Source organism: Zophobas morio, unplaced genomic scaffold (genome assembly GCF_036711695.1).
Source record: "Zophobas morio isolate AGI-343-1 ecotype UQ-CSIRO unplaced genomic scaffold, CSIRO_AGI_Zmor_V1 ptg000042l, whole genome shotgun sequence".
In the NCBI taxonomy this organism is placed as follows: domain Eukaryota; kingdom Metazoa; phylum Arthropoda; class Insecta; order Coleoptera; family Tenebrionidae; genus Zophobas; species Zophobas morio.
Window position 1 is genome coordinate 48,999 of NW_026972147.1, and position 25,403 is coordinate 74,401.

At 17.8% G+C, this 25,403-nt stretch overlaps 2 protein-coding genes across 2 annotated transcripts; one reads left to right on the plus strand and one right to left on the minus strand.

The window, feature by feature from the left end:
• Positions 1-48: 48 nt before the first annotated feature.
• On the minus strand, positions 49-2,382 carry LOC135141080 (eukaryotic translation initiation factor 3 subunit A-like). The gene is made up of 7 exons (XM_064071931.1): positions 2,315-2,382; positions 2,123-2,247; positions 1,923-2,066; positions 1,666-1,787; positions 1,376-1,463; positions 1,051-1,234; positions 49-278 (listed from the first exon to the last, which is right to left on the minus strand). Exons 1-7 carry the CDS (start codon positions 2,373-2,375, stop codon positions 49-51), a joined length of 954 nt encoding a protein of 317 aa, XP_063928001.1. The 5' UTR covers positions 2,376-2,382.
• Positions 2,383-5,263: 2,881 nt separating this feature from the next.
• Positions 5,264-24,192, plus strand: LOC135141081 (uncharacterized). The gene is made up of 15 exons (XM_064071933.1): positions 5,264-5,339; positions 5,986-6,098; positions 9,568-9,623; positions 11,020-11,231; positions 12,347-12,424; positions 14,617-14,778; positions 15,187-15,369; positions 15,543-15,716; positions 15,780-15,910; positions 15,962-16,121; positions 17,333-17,396; positions 19,623-19,738; positions 20,254-20,385; positions 21,767-21,870; positions 24,162-24,192. Exons 4-15 carry the CDS (start codon positions 11,163-11,165, stop codon positions 24,190-24,192), a joined length of 1,404 nt encoding a protein of 467 aa, XP_063928003.1. The 5' UTR covers positions 5,264-5,339; positions 5,986-6,098; positions 9,568-9,623; positions 11,020-11,162.
• The last annotated feature ends 1,211 nt before the right edge of the window (positions 24,193-25,403 follow it).

Genomic DNA, 25,403 nt, shown 5'->3' on the forward strand with positions numbered 1-25,403 from the left:
AAAAAATTTATTATAAAAAAAACTTAAGACTTATTAGAAGGCCCCACCTTAGGATTCATTTCTAACGTTTTTAATCTTTTTAAAAATTTCATTGACCGATTTCTCGTGTTTCTTTTTGAAAAGCTCAATGTTTTCAAGTTGTTTTTCTTTTACTTCTTCTCTTCTTTTTTGATGTTCTTCTTCCTTTTCCTGAGTTAGCTTTAGATATTTATGGTTTATTTCTACTTCTTGCTGTTTTTCTTCGTCAGTTTCGGTATGAAATAGTCCTCCTGTTAGTCCTTTTTAGTTAAGAAACTCAGTATTGAGATGTTTATTATGCATATGTTTATATAAATCTGAAAATTATTTTTTGGTTCAGATAATATCTTTGCATAAATTAATATGAAGTTTATATCAAGCAATTTATCTTTATAAGCTCTCAAAGAGACTAAAATATTGTGCAAATAGTAAAATGCATTGTCTCTACTATCAACCTGACAAGGGCCGTTCATATGCTGAACGGCCTACACAAATAAAACTTTACCATCAATATACATGCCGTTTTATATAAAAAGTCCTCCTGTTTAAAAATTCTTTTTAAAAAGTTTTACTGAATTCACGTTTAGTATTAAACACTTTAAAAGAAATAATTATTACAATTACTTAATAACTTGAAACTTTTTTTTTTCACACAAATACTATTTTTTACTAATAATTGTAGCTAAAAAAATTGGAGGATTTGAAAAGATCCAAGTAAGCGGAGATAATTTATAAGAAAATAGTCTAGTGCAAGTTAATTAATAGCATTTGCAGTAAATGTTCGCTAACCTAAACAGCTGTAACTGTTAACCATTTCTTAGCGTGTATATGATAGCAATAGGTTGCTCGTTAACTTCATTAATATATTACTTTTAAAAAAAAATTTTTAAACATAAATTCCACAAATGTATTCTAAACTATCTACTTAACTACGGCCCTTCGTTATATTAAATATATATGATTAGTTATATTTTAGGTACTCTACAAAAATTCAGGAAGACTTCCACAAGAAATCTACAACTTAACCATTACCTGCTTTCTTTTTAATTCTTTTAAGTTCCTCAGATCGTTTATGATTTAAATCACTAAAATCGTTAGCTTCAGATTTAAGCAAAGCAGAATATTCAGCTTCATAAAGAGCTCGTTGAGCTGCAAGACATTCAAAAAAGCGTAAATTGAAGTTATGAAGTTGACTCTGCAAGTGATGCTCTATCAGCTAAATTTAATGAACTTTAGCTAAATATAAATTCAAAGAATAAAAGTTTTCAAAACCGCGCTGAATTATAAAAAAGTAGTATAGTAAAAATTTAATTAAGATTATTATTGCAAACAATGCGGAAGAGTAATTTTTCCTCACCTGGGATTCATAGCGGTGCGCAATCGGAAAAAAGCTCTTTTTAATTTCCATATCTAAATCATGACTGTTTAATTGCTCTTCCTTTGGCCTTTAAAATTCATTATATCGTTAATTAATATTAAAATTTACTAATAAAATAAAATCCAATAACCAATGTAAACTCAAAAAGTAAAGAAAAGAACTTATAAATACATAATTAAAGAAATATGGTGTAATAAAAATATTTAAAGGGAAGTAAGAATTAAATTAGCCAACAAAATTAGTTTTATATTAACTTTACTTATTTAGACCTTTTAGAATTTTCTTTTTTCATAAGAGATGCTAGCTCTGAATGTTGCGTAGACAACTTTTCCTCTAAAATTTTAACTTCCTTAGCTCTTTTTTTATTTTCTAAGGATTCCATTTTCATACTCTATAAATAAATGTGAAAATTTTGCTTACACTAAATTTATGAATAATCTTGATTAAAATAAACTCTAATAAATTATGAAAGTTTCTTGAGTGTATATTCTATATTATATCTGTAATTTCATTAAAGCCTATTTACTTTTTTCTTTATCTCCTCGAAACTATTTTGTGCAGTTTTTAGAGCCTTTTCTAAATCTTTAGTAGCCGGGACTAGGCCTGTTGTTTGAGGCACTTGTTCTATGGGCGGGAGCTTTAGTCTGTCATTAGCTTTTAAAAAGTAACCCTTTTGAATTTAAAAAGAAATAGAGCTATTATCAACAAAGTTAATGCAAAACTAACCTTCTTTAAATTTTTAAATTGCTCAAATTCCTCTTCAGTATAATCATCAAGAGGGTCTAACTTTAACTGCAGAATAGGCTGGACAATTCTTTCTTTTTCTTCTTCTGTTAACTCTTTTTCCTCTTCTTTATTTTATAAGTAATACATAAAATAATACAGTTTCATTTGTTTTTATATATGTTATATTCTTACCATTCTCACTTGGTTGCTCTTGAGGGAGAGATTGTTCAGGAGAACTACCAGAGTTTTTCATTTGACTTGAAAATTTACTACCTGGTTTACACTTAAGCCGCAAATGGGGTTTTTCTATTATTTTTTAATTATCAGTAAAATATCTTTTGAACCTTTAGATACCATTTAGTAAATTATAAAATTATGTTCCCCAAGACTGATACCAGATATGGAAATGGAAATAAAATCGTAAATATGTAACGTTGTGGTGTGCACTTTATAAAAAGTTTTTCTTATTACTGCTTCAAATTTGTAGGTTAAAGTTGTTAACTATTATTTTATTAATAAAAACTAAGTTTAAAGTGAATTAATTAAAAACCTTTAAGCAAAAAGTAATGCAACCTTAAAAAGATAGCTGTTAAGTTCTACTAAGTATTTCATATATTGTGAAGATCATAATTTTATAGTAACCCTTTAAAAAACTCTTCCTTCATACCAATTTATATAAACTACTAATATTAACGTACAACTTCAGATATTTTTTTATATATATAATTCTGTAATATAAACTGATTAATGAGCATGTTGCGTAAGTAAGGCCAGGACCAACTACCACTCTCCGAGCTTGAGTACAAAATAAAATATATTATTATTTCTTATTAGAACACAGAGAAAAACTTGATACCTCTCCAATAAAATTACTGCTTTACATACATAACAGCAATGAGTAAATATGTATGATTAAAGTATACTTTTTATAATTTAATACTTGTTGAAAGTAAAAATAAGGTTTTGCGCTACTAAGCGGATTACAAAACAAAAGTTTGCTGGACATTTTATACTCCAATAAAATTATTGCTAAAGCGCATAAAAATTGCTTTGGTGTTAGTTGAAGAGTAATTAAATTTTCCTCTGTCGTAATGTTTTGGTTAAGCTCAACTTTTTTATAATTGTAAACTCTTTTTTTTTACTTTTTCAACTTGTGCTATGAATAATGAAAGTCTTCAACAGAAGCGTTCTTCTATTACCATGGAAAAAAGTTTTATTTCCAGTTCGGAGTTTGTACATTTTTTTACTATTATTTTGCTTCTAGTAATATATTTTTCTAAAATAAAATAATAAGGTAAAAAATATGATAAATAAAAAGAAGTTATTGTTTAAATTTATTTCTGTGATTTTTAATACTTAAATTTTTAATTTAAGCAGTTTTCTTTTAAAATAACATAATTACTATCACTTTTCAGCTTTAAAACCCTTATCGGCGGAAATCCGTTAGGAGCAAGTATTTATATATAAACCAAAACCACTGCGGAATTAATTTTTTTATTATAAAAAGTTACTCATAAAATCTACTGCTTGGATGAGCCCATTTACAATTTTGATATTGAAGATTCAGAAAATTCCGACGAAGAAAAGTTAATAACTTCTGCTAAAAATATTGTCCAGTGAGTTTTGCCATATCAAAATTTTATAAAATTCTTGTATAATTATATTTTTTATAGGAAGGTCGAAGCTGTAGATTCTTATAATAATTTTAAACTAAAATCTTTATCACCAAAATTATTACATGAGATATGCGCATCAAAATCTGTACTTTTTTAAATTTAATTAATTTAACTTTTTTATAATTTTTTTTTGAAAACTTTTGGCGCTCTACGTTAGCCTGACTACATCCAAAGGTTTCCTTGAATATTTAAAACTGTACAAAAAAATTATTAAAAAACTAAATTAATTTAAAATACTTTAACAAAATTCAGATTTTTAGTTATTATATAATTTTTACTTTTAACTTTAATTTTTATAATTTAAATCTTTTTAAAAACTAACTGACCGTATAAAAAAATGTTTATAATAAAATTTATTATCTGATTAAAGTTAATTATTAACTCTATTAGTTAATATTAATATACTTGTTTTAATAAATCAAATAGAAAAATATTACTTCTAGGCTTGACGTAAAAAAAACCTAAATTTTTAAAAAATTTCTAATTAGAATTTTTATTATTAATTTTATAAAATTATAAAACTATAAAACTTTTTTTAATATTCTATTAACTATTTATATTTTATTACTCGGAATAATAATAAAAATTCGGAAATATTTTTTTTATAAATAGTTAAAAAAATTTTTCTTAGGTATATAATTTCGATGGCTTATAGAATTTCTTTGGCAAACTTTTTACTTTTTATTATTTAATAATATTATTATAACACCTTTTATTGTATTATTATTTATTTAAAACTTTTTATAATTATAAATTTTATTTTTTTATTGAAGTTTTGAACTTTATAAAAGTGCTTACTTTCATTACTTTTTTAATTATTTATAATATTATTTAATCATTAATCTATAGCAATATAAATATTTTTTCTCTTAGGAGTTTATTTTATTATAAAACATTTGTAAAATTTATAAATATATACTTTTATCTTTTTATTAATGTTCATTATTATTGCTATAAATTTTCTAATAATTTTTGAATTTACTTAATTATTCTTTTTTTTTGTAAGACTGGAAAACAATAATAACTCGAAGCTTTCTTTCTCTACTGAAGACGTTGAGAATAATAATAATAATAATAATAATAATAGTAATAGTAAACTATGTTTTTCTTCTTGTAAAGAAAAATATTACCCTTTCAATACTCTTCACACAAAAAAGTATAATAATAGTGAAGAAAAATTGATGAGTAAAAGTTTTAATGAAGATTTTATTATTAATAATTTTTCTTCCCGCGAAGAAAAGAACAGTTTTGATAGTAATATAAAAGAAAATCATAAAAATTCTGGAAATATAGAATTTTCCAATAACATTTCTTATAGAAATACAACTTCAGAAGTTTCTGTGAAGAATATTATAAATAATAGTAATAATACTGAAGAAACTTATTCTTTGGAGCCTTTAAAGGAAAGGCCCAACAAACTAGTTGATATTCATAAAAATACTTGCGAGCAGGAACTACCCGATATCGAAAATACCGTGAAGGATTGGCTCTATCAAATTTGTGTTAAAGAGCATGCAATAACGCATCCCATTCCGCCTCAAGTGAGTTATTTGCACCAATATATGCTGTATTTTGTACTTTTATATGTATAAAAATACCTGTTTATAGTTATTTTAATATTAAATGTTTTTCTACTATAAAAAAAAGTTTTATTTTCATAGTTTTCATTTATAAATAAATATTATTTTACTTATTCTATAAAAAGTTATATTTTATATATTTTTTATTATTTTTATATTGTAGTTTACTTTTGGTACTATAAAAAAATTTATATTTATATTTTCATTATTTTTATGTCACATTTTACTTTTTATTCTATAAATAAAGATTTATTCTATATATTTTCCTTACCTAATTTACTTTTAATAGTATATAAAAAGTTATATATTATATAAATTTTAATATTTTTATATTCTAAATCTCCTTTTTATACTATAAAAAAGTTGTATCTCCTTTTTATACTATAAAAAAGTTGTATTTATAAAAATTTCTCTATTTTGTATATTCTATTTACTTTTTATACTATAAAAAAAAGGTTGCATTTTATACATTTTTTTACTATAATTTTATATTATATTTATTTTTTTACTATAAAAAATTTATATTTTATATAATTTTCAATATTTTTTATATCCTACTTTACTTTTTATAAAAAAGGTTATATTTAAAATAATTATATTTCCTAAGGCTACCGAAGAAGAACGTACTCTTCGGAAAAAGGATATTTCTTCCCTTATAAATTCTGTAGAACTCGTTCAAAGAAAACTTAACGAACTTCATATTAAGTTTGAGCAAACAAAGTAATTTTTATCTTTAAAAAATATTTATTTACAATAACTTTTTTTTATATTTTATTAAAAAAAATTTCTTTTTATTATTTTTTATAGTAAAGTATTATTATTATTTATATTTTTTATAGGAAAATATATTTTATGATAAACTTATTATTTTTATTTTTTACATATTAAGAAAAGATAATTGGTACTATTATTTGGTAGAGAAAAATTAATATTTCTTATATTTTCTAATAAAGTATTATTATTTATATAATTTTATAAATAAAATATTTTTTAATATTATAAACTGTAAATAAAAAAATATAATATTTTTTTTTAGTATTATATATTTTGCGTTTCATAAAAAATATTACTATAAAGAAAATAAAAGTATTATTATTTTTTTTTAAATAATATTAAAAAGATAATTAGTATTATTTATTGTAGAGAAAAAATAAGATAATATATTTTCTAATAGAGTATTATTACTAATTTTTTTTTAAAAAAATATATTTTTTAATAAAATTATAATAATTTTTTTTTAGTTCTATCTATTTTGCGTATCAAAAAAAAAATCAAATATAAATAAAAATTAAAGTATTATTATTTGTATAATATTCATTTAAGGAAATATATTTAGTATTATTATTTTGTAGAAAAATATTGAAAAATTATTTCGAAAAAATATTTTTTATTTTTAAATTTAAAATTATCTTTTTTTTTACTTTTAAAAAATAATATAAAATTTTTTTTATTTTAATATTTATAAAAGTTATAATTATTTTTTTTTTATAAAAATAATATTAATAGTAAATGATATAATAATCTTACTGTTTAGTTCTATATTTTGGCTTTAAAAGAAAATATTATTGATATATATAAAATATAATTTTATAATTCTTTTAATTATTTTTTATTACTTATAGAAAATGCTATTATTATTATAAATATTATATAATAAAAAATGTTTTATTTAATAAATTTTTTTTATATTTATTATAAAAAAGTTTTTGTAAGTTAAAACTTTCCGTTTTTAAGTAAAAAATAAATACAATTTTATAATATTTTTTTAAATTTTAAAGAAGAAAAAATTATTATATAACATATTATCCATACAAAAATATATATTTCCTTTTATATATTATTTTTTTATAATAGAATTTATATATTATTTGCATTCGTAATCTTTTGAAGATAAAATTAACTTTTTATAATAAATCTGCCATATTATTATTTATTATTTTTTTTTAAAAAAATATATATTTACTTTTCTTTACTTTTTTTTAATAAATAATTATTGAATTTATATTTTCTATGTTTTAAAATTTTTTACGTTTCTTTACTTTTTAAATAAACTTAAATTATTTTTTATCATTATTTTTTGTAAAAAAGATAGACATCAAAATTTATTTATAAATCTGATCCAGTTTATCTATAATATATAAACTTTATAAAACTAAATATATATATTATATTACTATAACAAAATATTGTACAATTGCTGGGATTTTATAAAGTTTATGTATGTTTTATTAGTATTTTTGTATTTATTTTTAGTTTTATACTTATTTTTATATTAATAATATTTATATAAACTTTCTTTCATATTTATATAAATAGAAAAGGATATATTACATTATATCTATTATAAAATTAATAGTTATATATTATTATTTTTATATACTTTTATAAATTTGTATATTTTCAAAAATTTTATATTTATATTTTTTTATGTACTAATAATTAACATATAACTTTGTTATTATTATAACTTTTTTTTAATGAAAATATTAAACATTTTAATATTATATAAATATTTATCATTGTGAACTTTTTAATACCAGTTTTATTTATAAACGCTTATTATAAAGTTTTTTATATTTCTTTTTTTTTATTTTAATAAATATAGTATTAAAATTATTTATTTTCTACAGACTCAATAGAGTATATTATAATTAAAATTTTTTATTAAAAAATATGTAATATTTTATTTTTCTTGCAATATAAAAGTTTATCGTATTATGTTTATTTCTGTATTGGAATTATCTACCCGTTATAATATATATATTTTATATATAATTTTTTTATTTTATTTGTTTTCTATAGACTTTATAGAATAATATATTTTTTGGTTATTAAAAACTTCGTATTTTTAAAAAAATATAATTTGTTTTTTCTTGTGAAATATAAAAAAAAATTGTTTTATAATTATTTCTATATAAAAAATATTTTACGTAATAATTATATTTTATTATAAACTTTTATAAAAAAAATTTATGTAATATTTTTTATTATTTATTTTTTCTAGACTCTTAAATACTATATTACTTTATAAAAACTTTTTATTTTATTAATATAATATATTGATTTATAATATTTTTTATTCATTTAAAATAGTTATACTAATAAATAATTAAAAACTTTTAGTTATAAACTTTATTTAATATTTTTTTAATTATGTTTAAAAACTTTTATTAGGTTTTATATATTTCTTTTTATAATTTTTTTATATAATTAATTATATATCGATTAATAATAATTTTCATTCATATAAAAAATATTTAGTAGTGATAAATTTCATAATAAACTTTAATTTACTATTTTTCTTATAACATTTATAAACTTATATATATTTTTTTCTTTATTATAATAAAATATTACATTTTAAATTTTTATAGACTCAATAAATATTATATTTACTTTTTATTATACACTTTTGAGATTTTGAGTTCAATAAATTTCAAAAAGTATATATTGTTATATTTAAATTTTATGCTAAAAATGTTTATACAAATAAATATAACAATAAACTTTTTATTAATATCTATTCTTTTTTAAAGTTTATAACTTCTTTATATTTATTTTATTTTTGCATCTTAACAAAGAATATATTATTAAATATAATATTAAAAATATTTTTTTTTCTTTTCTATAATAAACTTTTTTTCATATTAAAAAGTGTATATTTTTTTCTATACATTAAACATAAGTATTATAATTTTTATTTTAATATAAAAATAATAATAAATAATAAATAATTCTTATATAGAAACTTTTATTCGATCTATTTTTTTAACGTTTATAAATTTTTGTTATATTTATTTTTAGACTTGAGAAAATTAATTTTTTTTTTTTGTATTTCATAATAATATTGTTTTTATAAATCTATTTTTTATATTTTTATTTTTTTAATGTTTATAATTTTTGTTATATTTATCTTTTTATAAACTATGACAAATTATATATTAATTTTTTTTATTTATAGAAAAAATATTTCACATAATGAATATTATTATTAACTCTTTATTATTGAAATATATATATTATTTATTTATTATTGAATACTGCTTAACGTTTATAAATTTTTCTTACATAATATTTTTATGCTATAAAAGTTATTAACCTTTTTTTTTAGTATATAAAACTGTTAAGATTTACGTTATTATATTTACAAAAAAGTTCTAATATTAAAATCTATTAATATTCTCTACAGAAGTCGGTTGGCTTTTTACGCGGAAACTTTTGAATCAAACACTCGCTTCTCTTCAAGTATATATGTTTTTTTATATATTTTCTAATGGGAAATATAAATATTTATAAAAATTGAAAAATTTATATTTGAAATATATTAAAAGCTCTACAAACTTTCCTAGAAAAAATTGAAAGTAATACGATTATTAAAACTTTTGTCTATTTTTCATTTTTAAAAAAAAAATTATTAAAAACTTCTTTAACATTTGTTTTGTAAAGTTTAGGAAAATAATAGAAAATTTTTAAAATAAAAAATTTTTATTTTTTATATTTATTATAAATATGTTTATTTCTAATTAAAAATTAAAAATTTTTTTATATATGTTTTAATATTTATTTTTTTTAATTATTTATTTCTATATTTTATATAAAAACAACTATTTGAAAATAATTTTTTTATTTCATTATTATTTATACTTATTTTTAACTTTAATTTTTTTATATATAAAAAACTTTTTTTCATATTTTTTTTTATTCGTATTATTACAAATATTTTTCATTCTATATAATTATTTATATATTTTTTTTTATTTATTTATATTTTTATTATACTTATTTTTTGTATATTTTATATAAAAAAATTTTTTATGTTTATTTTAGTCTTGTAAAAAATATTTTTCAAGTTATAAATTATTTTAAAATTTTTTTTTTAATATATATTTATATTAATTTTTTTTAATTATTATTCTCATTGTATATAAAAATAACTTTTTTCACGTTTATATATTTATAAAAATTAATTTTCTACATTATAATTTTTTTAAAAGCTTTTTTCTTTTTCATGTTTATTTAAATTATAATTAAAAATAACCTTTTCTATATTATAAATTATTATGAGTTTTTTTTTCCTATATACTCATATTTGTTTTTATAAATTTTTTTTTATAAATTTTATATAAAAAACTTCTTTTTCAGGTTTTATTTATAATTATAAGAAATATTTTATTATATTACACATTATTTTAATTTTTTTTATTCGTTTATTTATTATTTTTTTTAAAATTTTTTTCCGTCTTTATTTATATTATTAAAAAAATATTTTTTTATATTATAGACTATTTTTAATTTCTTTCCTTTTTTTTTATATAGATAATAATTATAACGATTTTATTACTATCCAAATTATATTTAAAATAAATATAAAATACTTTATTCATTATAATAAAATTATTATAATAACATTAAATAATTTTTACATAAGAAATCTAAAAAAAAATATATATATATCAATTTTAAATTATAGTTTTATATTTTTTATAGAATACATTAATATTTGTATTTTTTTTATTATTAGAAACTTTTCATACTTTTATTTATTTATTATGTTACAATAAAAAATATATAAAAAAATAATTTTATAATAATAGTAGTAGCGACTTGAAGCGCTTTCACTAAAATAAAATGATTTTTTAAGCCAACCAATCAGAAAGTAAAGAAGACGAGTTTTTACCGCTAAGCACTCCAATTTGCCCATCTCCACCGTGCCAGGATTTCATTGGGAGCCCACCACGTGACCTTGATACTTTTTCCGACTTTGGTGAAGAGGCGTGGGACCACATGGAGCAGTTAGTAGAGGACGAACTTTTCAAGGAAAGCACTGAAAAAAGACTCAAAGAAAGTTCTGAAGTACGCGTTCTACCACGTGCTTTTTGTTTTTATAGTATTTTTATAATATTAGTATTATTTTATATATAATTATTCATACGCTTAACATTTTACATATAAAAATTATATTTACTTTTCATAAATTTAAATAATATAACAAATAGTAATTCTTTATGCATATTCTTTATTATTTTGAATATATTTTTTTGTTTTTGAAATTAAATGAAAAGAGTTCTATTTTTTTTATAAATATGTTGAACTTTTCTTATTCATTTATTATTTTTAAATATTTTAAAAAATATATATAAATTTTATAAAAGTAAATAAATACTTAAAGTTTTTTTTATATAGTAGAAAAGTAAAAAAAGTTCATTACTATTTATATTTATAGCTAAACGAGTTAATTTATTATTTATATACTTTTTTATATAAAAAGTTAAAAATTTATTTATTACTTTTTATAATTGTTAACCCTTTGTTCATTTTTTACAGCAGTACTAGTAAAAATATTAGTAGAAATCTTTTTTTTCATATAAACTTTATTAAGCAAACAAGAAGTAAAAAAAGTTTTTTAATTTTTTTAGTCAAACGAGTATAGAAATATTATAATAAACTTTATAATAAAAACTTTATATATATATAATAAAACTATTATTATTATCAATAATAATAATTCTTTTTTTTTATTTTTAGTGCAACTTTTTATAAATATTTTTTTTATATATATAAAACTTAAAAAGTTTTATTTTTTAAAAGCAGCTTTCATAAAAAAATTTATATATATATATAATAAGTAATAAAGTTTTATTTTTATTTTTATTTATTTTTTCTTTATTTTTAATGCAACTTATATTAATTTTTATATATATATAAAAGTAAAAAGAGTTTTACTTTTTAATAATATATTTTTTTATGTTATATTTTTATTAATAATATTTTATTTTTATATTTTTTGTAGCAACTTTTTCATTGAACTTTATTATGTATAATAAGAAGTGATATATATCTTAATAATATCCTTTTTCTTTATATTTGTAATAACTTTTTTATAAAACTTTTTATTACCCAAGAAAAAGTAAGACAGAAAGTATTCATAATTTTTTACCGTATTAGTCATTTTTATCATTATTTTATAGCAACACGAAAGTAAAGCAGAATCCGATTATCCTGATTGGGCCGGCCTTAACTTTCCGTTTAGCAAAAATGTTATGAAAGTAATAAAATAGCAAAACTATATTATTTATATATTGTATATTAGAATTTTTTTTATAAAATTTTTTTATTGTATTTATTTTTTCTCTTTAAGTTTTATAAAATTCTGTGAAAAAATAATTTTTTAATCACATATTTCATTATATTATTTATTGAACTATGAAATAATATTAAAAATGTATTTAAATAAAACCTTTTTAAAGAAACTTATACTTCTTATGATATAAAGTTGACATAATTTTTTTATTCACCTGTTTTTTATTAGTATACAAAATTTTTATTTAGTAACTTTTAGTTTCTTAGATGGATAAAAAAAAATTTAGAATAAGATATTTATTAACTTTTGTAAATATATTTTTTATGACTATGATACTTTAAAAGAAATAATATCTATTAAAAATTATATAAAAAACTTTATTGTTATATATTTTTTAATTATCTTTTCTATTACTTTTTACTATTTTTTAAATAAATATTTATATTTAAGATTCTTTTTACTTATTGTAATAATATATAACTATTATTTATAGAAAACTATACACAACTATACTTTTAAAAAGTTTTCTATAATAAATAAATACTATAAAAAATATTATACAGTGCAATTGGATTTTCTACATTATTATTTTTTATTAATTTTATTATAAAAAGTTTTTCAATAAATATGTTCCGCGCAAAAATAATAGTGAAATTATTTTTTTTATTGTTAAAATTAAAAATTATTATTTTATTATTATTATTACTCTAAGATATTATAATAAAAGTTTTTATTAATATTTATTATTTACTATTATTATTATTATTACAAATTATTATAATAAAGTTTATATTTTTAATTATAATTTATTATTTTAAAAAAAGAATTTTTTAATGAAAAATTTTTTATAATCAATATTTACTATGAAAATCAAACTATTTATTTTTTATTTATATTTTTTAATATTATTATTATGTTCATTATTGTTACAAAATTTTATTAAAAAGTTTATATATTAAGTATATACCACGCAAAAATGTAAATGATAAATTTATATTTTTTTAAGTAAATAATATTGAGCATTAAAATATTAAAGTTTTAGTAATTTTTAGTTTCATTTTAAATTGTTATGCTTTTAGTTATACATAATAATGTTTCATACTTTAGTTATTATAATAATTTAGAAACTATATTATTTTTATTTTAATGAATAATATTTAGTAATTTTTTTTTACTTTTTTAAAGTTTGATAAGAAAATTTTATTTTTGTATAATACTTTTAGTTATTATAACAATAATGAAAGTACCAATAATATTTTTATCTTAATGAAAAATACTTTTATTTATAATAATAATTATGAATGTACTGATATGTTTATTATTATCAAGAAACATTTAAAAACTAATGAAAAGTTGTAATAAAAAAATTTTTTATTAATATATTGGTTATTCTAAATTTTATTATTTATTATAATAATAATAAAAGCACTAATAACCTTTTTATTAATAAATATGAAACTACTGACAATTTTAATATAATTATAAAATTATTTAAAAGCTATTTAAAAACTTAATAAGAAAAAACTTTTATATATTCTTTTATTATTTAGGATACTTTTATAATAATGAAAGTACTGATAGTTTATTTATTTTTATGAAATTTATTTTTATTTATTATAATAATGATGAAACTACCAATATTATTATTCTTATGAAAAATATTTAAAAACTAGTAAAAAGCTCTAATAAGAAAAAACTTTTTTATAATATTTTTATTATTATTTTAGTTATAATAATTATAGAAGTACCATTTTTAAAAAAATATTTAATGACTTGTTAAAAAGTTTAATGAGAAAAAAAACTTTTGCAAATTTTTTATTGTAAATACTTTAGTTATTATAATAACTATGAAAATTAGTATTATTCTTATTTTTATGAAAAATATTTATTAAATTTTTAAAAAGTTCAATAAGAAAAAAATTCTTTTACACAATTTTATTTCTTTATTATACTTTTGGCCGGTTAATGATACATGTAGAATATCCATTATTTTTCTTTATTTACTATTACACACCATTCTTCTCTTGTTCACAAACGTTTTTATCAAAATATATTTTTTTCTTGTTTTTTAAAAAAAAAAACTTTTTTGAGAGGTTTTTGCTTTTTTATTTTTTCTAAACTTTTGCCCCTTTACATATACTTACATTACGCGCTTAGTCATTAGTGCAAGTTTTTGGGTTAAGGAAGTTCCGAAAGAACCAACTGGAAGCCATTAACGCCACGATGAGCGGGAAGGACACTTTTATATTAATGCCTACTGGAGGAGGGAAAAGTCTTTGCTACCAAATTCCAGCCATCAGCGACTTTAGAGCCAATTCTGTTCGTTAAAATATATTATTAACGATATTATATTATTTTTATAAACAAATGTAAATATTCATATCTATTAGTATAATAAGGGAATAATAGTATTGTCCTGTTATATTATTAGAATTAATTATAATGATACTAATAATAATGGCATTGAAGAAAAAATATAGGAGGCATATTAATAAACATAGTAATCACAGTACAATGATATTAATAATAAATAAAACTAGTAAACTTCGTAAAGTTATTATATTATAATAATAAAATATAGCGATAATAATTATTTTTCATGAGGCTAACAAAAGGTTTATACTATTAACTATAAACAATTTAATAATCAAATAATAATAGTTGTATAAGTAATAATAATATTATTAATAATAATATAATATAATAATATAATAATAAACTTTTCAGGTTACTATTGTTGTGTCTCCGCTTTTGTCGCTCATTCAAGATCAAGTCCAACGTCTTTGCTCTTACGGAATTGGCGCCGCCTCTCTTTCAAATGCTGACAATTTGGATAATTTGCACCAAATTATGCTTGAATTGCGCTCCCCTTCTTGCCGCATTCGACTTTTATACGTCACGCCCGAAAAAGTTAAACTTCTTAATAATTAGTTATATTTAAAATTTTATTGTTATAACTAATTATTATTTTTACGACAAAGGTTATTACTTTAAATAAAAAAATAATAATAAATTGTGAAAGATAATTTTTATAAGTAATAACTTTTTTACCCAATCAAAACTTCTATTATCACGTGAAACAGATCAATGGAAGCCAACAAACGCGTCGCCTTCTTGATTTTTTAGTCAATGCTAGACGGCTTGCCCGAATCGTAGTCGATGAAGCCCACTGCGTCAGCCAATGGGGTCACGACTTCAGACCCGATTATAAAGAACTTAGTTCATTGCGCGCCAGCTACCCTTCTGTTCCTATAATGGTATCTTTAACTTCTTTTTCTCATTGGTTAATGCTTAGTAAAATGAATTATTTGTTATGAAAGGCGCTAACTGCCACGGCCACTGCGAGAATCCGAGCAGATGTGCTCAGCCAATTAAAGCTAAGAGACGTCGTATGTTTTAAGCAAAGTTTTAACAGGAGTAATTTAGCTTATGAAGTTCGAAAAAAAACGAGGTACAAACTTCCTGATTGGTGCAGTACTATATTTTCCACCAATGACAACAGAGGTCTAGCGGACCAAATAGCTCAGCTAATCAAAGAGCAGTACATGCACGAGGCTGGCATTATTTATTGCTTGAGCCGCAGCGATGCGGAAGTGCTTTCGAGCCAGTTGACCGAAAAAGGCATTCAGTCTGCTTTTTATCACGCCGGTTTGACCTCAAAAGTATTTTTTGTTGTTGAAGTTGTTTTTTTATAATGAGCGGTTATTGGTTATTACTTTCATTAAAAAAAATTATTATTCTATCCTTATTTTGCTTGTATGTAACGTGCACCTTCTAAAGGCTTAAAAAAATCTAACAATAGTTCGAAAAAAAACTATACTGCATATTGAATTTTAATGATACTCCTGAAAAACTTACATTTTTATTTTTTTTCTATTTTTATTGGTTTATATATACACACGGGAAAAAAGAATGACTATTTCACAAAAAAACATTAAATTCGTAGTTTTTATGTATTTTTAGCGGATTTATGGATGTATATAAATATTGATTGGTTATATTTGTAGTCTGCATAATAATAATGAAGATTTACAAGAAAATCATGTTTATTATTTGGTTAATTTTAAATTTCCGCTTTGCTGTTTATATTAAATAATATTTTATGTTTCGTGTTCAATATTTTTACGTTTTCTATATTAAACTTTTTAGATTTTGTAAATAATACTTCTTACTGGTTATTACTTATAAAGCTTTTAATACATTTTTATTGGTTATTATATATGCCTATTTACCTGAATTTCTCTATTAACTTCGTAACATGCTTATGAATTTCTTTACGTAGTTATATATAAATGCTTAATATTTTTATTTATATTATATTTAATACTAATAATAAATAATAAATTAATATTGTATAAGAAATAAAAAACTGAAATAAGAATATCAATAAATTAATAAACATAATAATGTACTGATAACGAAAAATTTTAGATAATTTTTTATAATAAATAACAATAAATAAAATATGAAATAACATGTAATATGTAGTATAGAATACATAATAATATTATTATTATAAATTTATAGTAATAAGAAAAAAAAAATCTTTAATCAATTATAATAATATACCATTAAAAAAAGTTTACCTATTCCAATTAGCTTTATGCATCTTTTTATATAATATTATTTTCTTCTTATATTTTATGCTATTCATTATATTTCAATGATCTGGTGAATTTTTCTATAAATATTTATACATATTTTCATGTAAAACTAATAAATTTTTACACCTTTTTAGTTTTCATATAGATATTAAACATTATTATTATTTTTTTTAAAAATTTGGTTTGTCCTTAAATATTTTTTAGAAACTACAAGTTTCTAAGTCATTTATATTTTTATTTCATTATTTTTTCTATATTTATATTAATAGGAAAGAAGTGTTGTCCAATCGCAGTGGCAAGCCAATCTAGTTAAAGTGATTTGCGCCACTATAGGTCAATTTTTAATTTACAATTTTTTATTGGTGTACCATAATTATTTTTATTCGGTTTTATATTATTTGTATTTTCTCGTTTTTATTTTTTATTAATTTATTACTCTTTACTTTTATTTTCGGTATGTTCTATTTATTATTATTATTTGGTTGTTCATTATTATTTCTTATTATGTAAGCACTTTATTTTAAATGTTCGATATTTTTTATTATTTTTTATAATATTACTCATTCGAGGATTATATTTATTTATTTTCTCATTATTTACTTATATTTAATATATTTTTTTTAATATTATTATTTTCAATAATGTTTATTTGGTTTTTATTTATTCTCTCGTTATTTATTTTCGTATAATATATTAATTCATTCAATCGTTATTTATAATCTATTTTCTTATATTTCGATATTCTTTATATATTCACAATTTTTTCCTTTCAATTATGTTTTTATTCACTATTTTCCAAGCACTTTATACTTATTATTTCGTTAGTTTAATTTGTGATTATTATTATTATTCGACTTTATATTTAATTCATTATTTTCTAAGCACTTTAATATTATTATTTCGATATTTATTACTTAATTTTTATTATTCAATAATTTCTGAGCACTTTATTATCCCTTTGAAATTATTTATTTATTATTATTCGGTTGTTATTATTTTTTTTTCTTTTTGTTCTTTTTGTTAATATTCATTGATACTTTTCATCATTATTTTCCTGTTAGATATTTTTAATATAACTTTTATCAGTATTATTATTGTTGTTGTTCTCTTTATTAGTATTAATATTATGATATTTATGTATTCTTTTCTTAATAAAATTGTCGTATTCCCTTATATTTATATTAAATTTCTATACAATTTTTTATTAACTTTTGCTTACCATTTTATATACTTTTTTGAATTATTATTATATAGTTCTGATATATTTATGTAAGTTTTTCATATATATATTTTTTTAATATTTGCTTATTTTTATTTTTATCAAAAAGAGCGTTATATCAATTTATCTATTCTTATAATTTTAATAAAACAACTTATTCTGTATTTATAAACTCTTTTGTGTATCAATATTTTATTAGTAGTGCATTTTTTTTATGTATAAACTTTAATTTTTTTATTTTTTTGATAAAACTTTTTAAAGTTTTTTGTATTATTAATATATTTATAATTTTTTCTCATTTTCTTATAACATTACATTATTCAATTTCTTTATTATTAATAATATTTTATATACAATATAATATGCTTTTGTATACTTGTATTATAACTTTTGCTTTCATTATTTATATTAAGCAATAATAAAAATATATTTTCTACTTTTTTTTCATTGTTTATTGAGTTATTGACTTTTATTATTTTTTATTCATTAAAATAATAGACATTTATAGTTTTTAGAAAATTAATATTTTTTTTATTGTGCTTTTATTATTTATAATTTAAAAAAATAATAGAACTATAATTATTAATAGTTTTTGAAAAAATATTTTATTTTTTTTATTTTTTAGACTTTTATCATCATTTATTATTTTTTATTTATTTAAAAATAATAGAATTATTAACATTTATATTATATATAAAAAATATTATTGGACTTTTTTATTATTTTATAGACATTCTTCCTCTTCTTTAGCTTTTGGCTTTTATATTAAAAAATTAATAGAAAATATTATCGTACTTTTTTTTATTTTTTAGACTTTTTTTTCATCTTTTATTAAGTTTCTTCCTTTTATTATCTATTTTAGAAAATAATGGAAATATTTTAAACTTTCTAATTATGTTTTTATAATTTTTTTTTGTTTTTTGATATATTTATTGATTATTTGCCGTTTGTTCCTATATTTTATTTTCATATAATTTTGTTTTTTATATACATCTTATATGGATTTATTATTATTTTTTTAACTTGAAATCTTTTTTTATTATCTTCACATTTTCTCTTTCTTTAGTTTCTTTTTCTTCTACTATTATTGTTTTATTATTTATTTTATATATACTCTTTTTTCATTATTTTCTTCTCTTTTTTGCCGCTTTCTATTTTTTATAAAATGTTTTTTACTTAATTTTCTATAGTCAGCTTTTTTTGTTTCATTACTTTTTTTGCCATCCTGCTGCCATTAAAATTCAGCGATATTGACCAGCTTTTGATAAAATTATTAATTACTATTTATACATAATATTCGGCTTTTTAATATTTTCACTATTTTTCTTGCTACTTTCCAGCTTTTGGAATGGGCATTGACAAACCGGACGTCCGTTTCGTCATTCACCATTCGCTGCCAAAGTCTTTGGAAGGATATTACCAGGAGTGCGGACGTGCGGGAAGAGATGGACTTAAAGTTTGTTAAATTTTTCCTATTTCAATTTTTTTTGCTTGATTCATTTTTGTATGCGTTTTTGGTACTTTATAACGCTTATAAAGTACCTAAAAGGAACCGATTTGGTTTCGTATGATTACATTTTGGTAGTTTTTAAGAAGAACCATGAAACAGTTGATTTTATTCATTATGAGGATTATTTTAATGTTTTGGGTTTCTTTAATGTTTGTTGGTAGTTTATAATGTTTGGAAGTAGAAGGCACCAATTTATCATTATAATAAATCTACTTATAAATAACACTTTTAAGTTTATGTTATATTTTTTACTGATACTTTTTTTTTAATCATTCATGATAATATTTCATATTATGGTATATTTTTATATATTTTATTATTACATAATAAATATTATTTACTCCTTAGTATTATATTTATCTTTTTTTTTTACAAGTTTAAAAAAAGTTTTATAATATTTTCTATATATTATTAAATATTAAATATTTCTAAATATTTTTTACTCTATATATTTTTCAAAGGCTTCATGCATATTATATTACACGTACGCTGATAAGAATAGAATGGAAAATATTATTTTAAAGGAGACTTCTGGTGTTCAGGAAGTCCACTTGGAAAATCTAAAAAGAGTTGTGCAGTTTTGTGAAAATACGGTTTCTATTAATTTTTTGTTATTTTAAAATAATATTAATAATTAAAATTATGATATAAATTTCATATAGAAATATATATATTAATAACTCTAAAGAAAATTTAAAATAAGAAAATAAATATTTTTTTATATTTTTTGGTATTTTATAATGAAAATTTTTTAAACAGAAAAATATATTTTTAAGAAATAATTAAAAAAATAATTCATAATATAAAAATAATATTAATAGAACAATAAATTTTAATATTTACAAAGAAAATCAATTATAATAATAACTAGCTGGTATATATATATATATATATGATTATGACATTTTATAATTATGATAATTTATTAAAAAAATGTATTCTATAACTTTTGAAAAATATATATAATATAAAAATGAATGTAATATTAATAGAAAAATGTATACAATGAAGAGAAGGTATATATAATATTAATCTGTTATTATAGAATAATTATAAAAATTTATTTTTAAAGGAAAAATATATAATTTATTCTAAAAAAAATAATTATATATAGAAAAGTAAATATAAAAATAATATTAATAGTAAATAAATTAAACATATATAATTACAAAACTAAATATAATAATAATAAAATATAGTATATTAACACTTATTAACGAAAATTATTAAATATAATAATAAATAGGAAAAATAAAATATTTAAGAGAAATAAATAGAAAATATGTATTATCAATTATTATTTAGAAAATATAATTTTATTTATATAGTGAATGCGAATTATTTTTTTCATCCAATTAAAGTTTTTGAATAAAGTAAAAGTTAGAAAACCGGATACTTTTAAACCAATAATCGCAAAGAATTTCTATAAAAATATATTTTTTTATACAATAAATTAAACATTGGCTCTGTTTATCGTCGAGTATTGCTTTGCGATTGGATAATTTTAACTAGAATGAAAATTGAAGTCAAAAGTTGTAATCAAATTTTTTTATTCAACAACATTTTTTCAACATTTTTAATGATTATAAAATATTTTTTACAGCGTTTATGTATATTAAGAATACTTATATTTCGTATTTGTTATTTTGCATAATTTTTTAATGATATAATTATTTATATATTTTAATGTATTTATAAAGTTCATTCTTTGGAATGAAGTTTTTATTTCTAAGTAAACTGGCGTTTATTAATATTATGAGCTAAGTAAATTTACTTTTAACTTATTTCTTATAATATCTTTGCGAGAATAAATTTATAAACATAATAAATATCACAAAATTTTCATTTTTTATAAAAAAAATTTATGAAACTCGAATTGTTAAGTAAAACAATAACTTTTATTTATTTTAAAGTAATTTTTTATTCTGAATATTATTATTGTATTTTATTATTGTTATTGCTCATTATTTTAAGGTGGACTGTAGAAGAGTACAAACTTTAGCTTACTTTGGTGAAAAGTTTGATAGAAAAAATTGTAATTATGCGTGTGACAATTGCTGGTCTAGAAGGACTTTCAGGTATTATTATTATTATTGTTATTATTATTTTCATTATTACTATTATTCTTATTATTATTGTTATTATTATTATTATCATTATTATCATTATTATTATTTATCATCATCATTAGTATTATTACTATTATTAAAATCATTAGTATTATTACTATTATTAAAATTATTATATATTATTATCTTAATTATCATTATTATTATTAATTTCACTTATATTTATTTTTTATTAATATTTTTATCAAAAAGAACAGAAAATTTTTCGAGCAAACAAAAAATATTATTAACCTCGTAAAAAAATGTTCCGGGAACTTAACTTTATTGGTCCCTTGTATATCATTATTTTTTTGTTTTTTTAATAACAGATCGCGAACTAATAAATTTTATTATCTTGGATTAATTATTTACGCGTTGCGAGCAGCTCATTTACTGGTTAATTTTTTTTTTAACACTATTTTTTTTAGATCCTCTTGGACGTTTTAAGGGGTTCACAATCTAAAAAAGTCCAGCAAACTGGCTGCACGCATTTTAGTGAGTTTGGGTGCTGTCAATCAATGGATAGACAAGAGCTTGAACGACTATTACATAAAATGGCACGTTAAATTTGATAATTATTATTATTACTATCATCATTCATATAAATATTTTTTCTTTTTTATATAAATATAATTATTTTTATTGTTATCTAATTTTTAATATAGTATGGAAGTTTTTTTTATATTTACTTTTATTATTTATTTATTAATATTCATAATTATAATTTATTATTAATTAAACACTGTTATATTTAAATTTTTACGATTATCATTATTACCATTATTAACTATTAAGTAATTCTTATAATTATTTCTTATTTATTATACTTATTGTATTTACTTTTATTATATATTTTTTATAATTTATGATTAATATATTATTGTTAATAGTTTCTAGATTTACTTTTATTATATATCTATTCCTATTTATTATTGATATATAATTCTTATTACATTATTTACTTCAAACATAATACTTTTTATATAATTTTATATTTATTACTAGTTTATTTTATTTATATAATGTTATATTTTATCATTTTTCAAAATTTTTTTTAAATTTACTTTTATTATTATTTTTTATTTATTATTTTAATATTTGGAAATATTATTTTTTTCAATATAATTTCCATTTATGTTATATACTATCCTTATGATTATTTATTATTGATTTGTTTTTACTATATTATTTACTATTAATATTATACTTTACTATATTTTTTATCCTTATTTATTATATCTTTTTTTTCTTAATATTTTTTACTTTTATTGTAACTTTTACTTATAATTATTTTTTAGGTATAACATATAATATTTTTTTATATATATATTATTTTATTATAAGTATATTATGATTTTCTATTATATTATTTACTATTAATGTTATACTTTATAATTTTATTTACATATATATTATTAGTTATATATTATTATAAATATATTAAATTATTTATTACGATAAATTTTAATAAATTATATTATTATTTACTTTATTTTTTTATCCTTATTTATTTTTAATACTTATAATTAATTTTATTTATAATATTGATTATTTATTTACGATTAGTTTATTAATATATTATTTACTTTTACTATTATACTGAGTTATATTATTTATTCATTATATTATTTAAATTTATAATTATTTTTTATTAATAACATATAAATTATATAATAATATTATATTATTACTATTTACTTCAATTTATTAACATTCTTTAATCATTACTTATTTTTCTAATTATTTATTATTATTATTATTTATTTATCAGTATTTACAATTTATACTATACTTTATTATTTTATTTTCTCTAATTAAAATTAAATATATTTTTTTACTTATATTATAATATATTAAAAATTATTATTTATATATAAATTACTTTTTTTAAAAGTTAATATTTTTTATATATTTTATATTTACTATTACCAATAAATATTTTTATTACCATATATTATTATTAATTCTTTATTATATATTATAGTTATTTTAAATTATATGGGATATTGATTCTCTATTTAATCTTATTATTGTAATTATCAATAAACTATTATTATTACTTATTGTATATTTATTATTTATAATAAAAATAAATAATAAAAACTCAAAATAAAATAGTAATTTTTTTAAAAAAAATTAATAATTTTTATATTACAATTTTCCTTTTTATTAATATTCCAAAAAAAATATTTTTTTTAAAATACAATACTAATAAGTAAATACTGAACTTTATTATTATTAATATTATTTTGTATTAGTAGGTGCTGGACGGCGTGCTCGAGGAGCGCCTAAAAGCTTCCCTTCACGCAGGAATGGTGGCTTACGTCTACCCAGGGCACGTGCATTTTCATTATTTTTAGTGTATTTTTAGCAAATATTGTTTTTATTTTTTAAAGAATTTTTATATAATAAATAATAAAATATAAAGATTAAAAAAGTTTTTTCTATAAATCTATATTTTTATAAAAAATGTTTTTTATATAACTTGAATTATTTTTTGATTATTTTTAATATAATCTAAAAAAAATAGTTAATCATTTTAATAAAATCTATATTTTAAATTTTATGAATATTTTTAATTTCTGAAGATGATTTAACTTATTTTCTTTAAAAGTTAAATAGATTTCATAAGATTTATTATTTTTTAAATTTATGAATATCTTTATTTTTATTAATAAACCATTTTTCTCTCATAAGTATTAATTTTATTTAAATTTATAAATTTTTTTTATTTATATTATTTTCTTTAATGAAAAATTTTATAAATTTTTTACTTTCATTATAAAATATTTTTATTTTTATTAAATTATTATTAATAAATACACACAATATTATTTAGAAGTTTAATGATCCCTTTAGGAAATATTATTTATATAAAATTTCATATAAAAGTAATATAATTTTTTTTTTACAACTTACTTTAGATAAGAATTTATATATCACAAATTTGTTTTTTTTTACTAATAATAACCATTTCTTATAAAAGTCTAAAAAAATTTTTTATTAAGTAGAAAAGTTGATGTTTATAAATAAAGGAAACATATTCTTATAAAAGTTGAAAAACTTTTTGAAACTTTTTTATAGCAAAAATTTTTAAATACATTTTTTATTAAATATTTTAATTATTTCATTTATTCAACCATTTAAATTTTATTGTGAATATTATTTTCTTGTTTTTTTACTTTTTATGTTTTACTGAAGCTTAAAAAAAAAAAGTATAATATTTTGAAATATTCTGTTATAATGTTTCTACTAGACAATTTTTATATATTTGTTTTAAAAATAAAAAATTATATTTTTCACATTTTTATATATTTTTTAATTATTTATTAGAAATCTAATAAAATTATATTTTCTAAATAAATTTTTACTATTTTATTATTAACTTTTCATATTTTTATTATAAAAATTTTATATATTATTAACTTGTTGATTTATTTATAAAAAAAATTATATTAATAAAATATTTATATTTTTAATGTTTCACTAAAATATCCAATAAT

Excerpts from the sequence above, each read along its gene's own strand:
- LOC135141081 (XM_064071933.1), top strand. The coding sequence starts at position 11,163 with ATGGAGCAGTTAGTAGAGGACGAACTTTTCAAGGAAAGCACTGAAAAA. Across the intron at positions 12,425-14,616 it reads TTAGCAAAAATGTTATGAAA|TCATTAGTGCAAGTTTTTGG; the intron begins GTAATAAAATAG and ends TTACGCGCTTAG. Across the intron at positions 15,370-15,542 it reads TATACGTCACGCCCGAAAAA|ATCAATGGAAGCCAACAAAC; the intron begins GTTAAACTTCTT and ends CACGTGAAACAG.
- LOC135141080 (XM_064071931.1), bottom strand. The coding sequence starts at position 2,375 with ATGAAAAACTCTGGTAGTTCTCCTGAACAATCTCTCCCTCAAGAGCAA. Across the intron at positions 2,248-2,314 it reads AGAGCAACCAAGTGAGAATG|AAGAGGAAAAAGAGTTAACA; the intron begins GTAAGAATATAA and ends TATAAAATAAAG. Across the intron at positions 1,788-1,922 it reads TCGAGGAGATAAAGAAAAAA|AGTATGAAAATGGAATCCTT; the intron begins GTAAATAGGCTT and ends ATTTATTTATAG.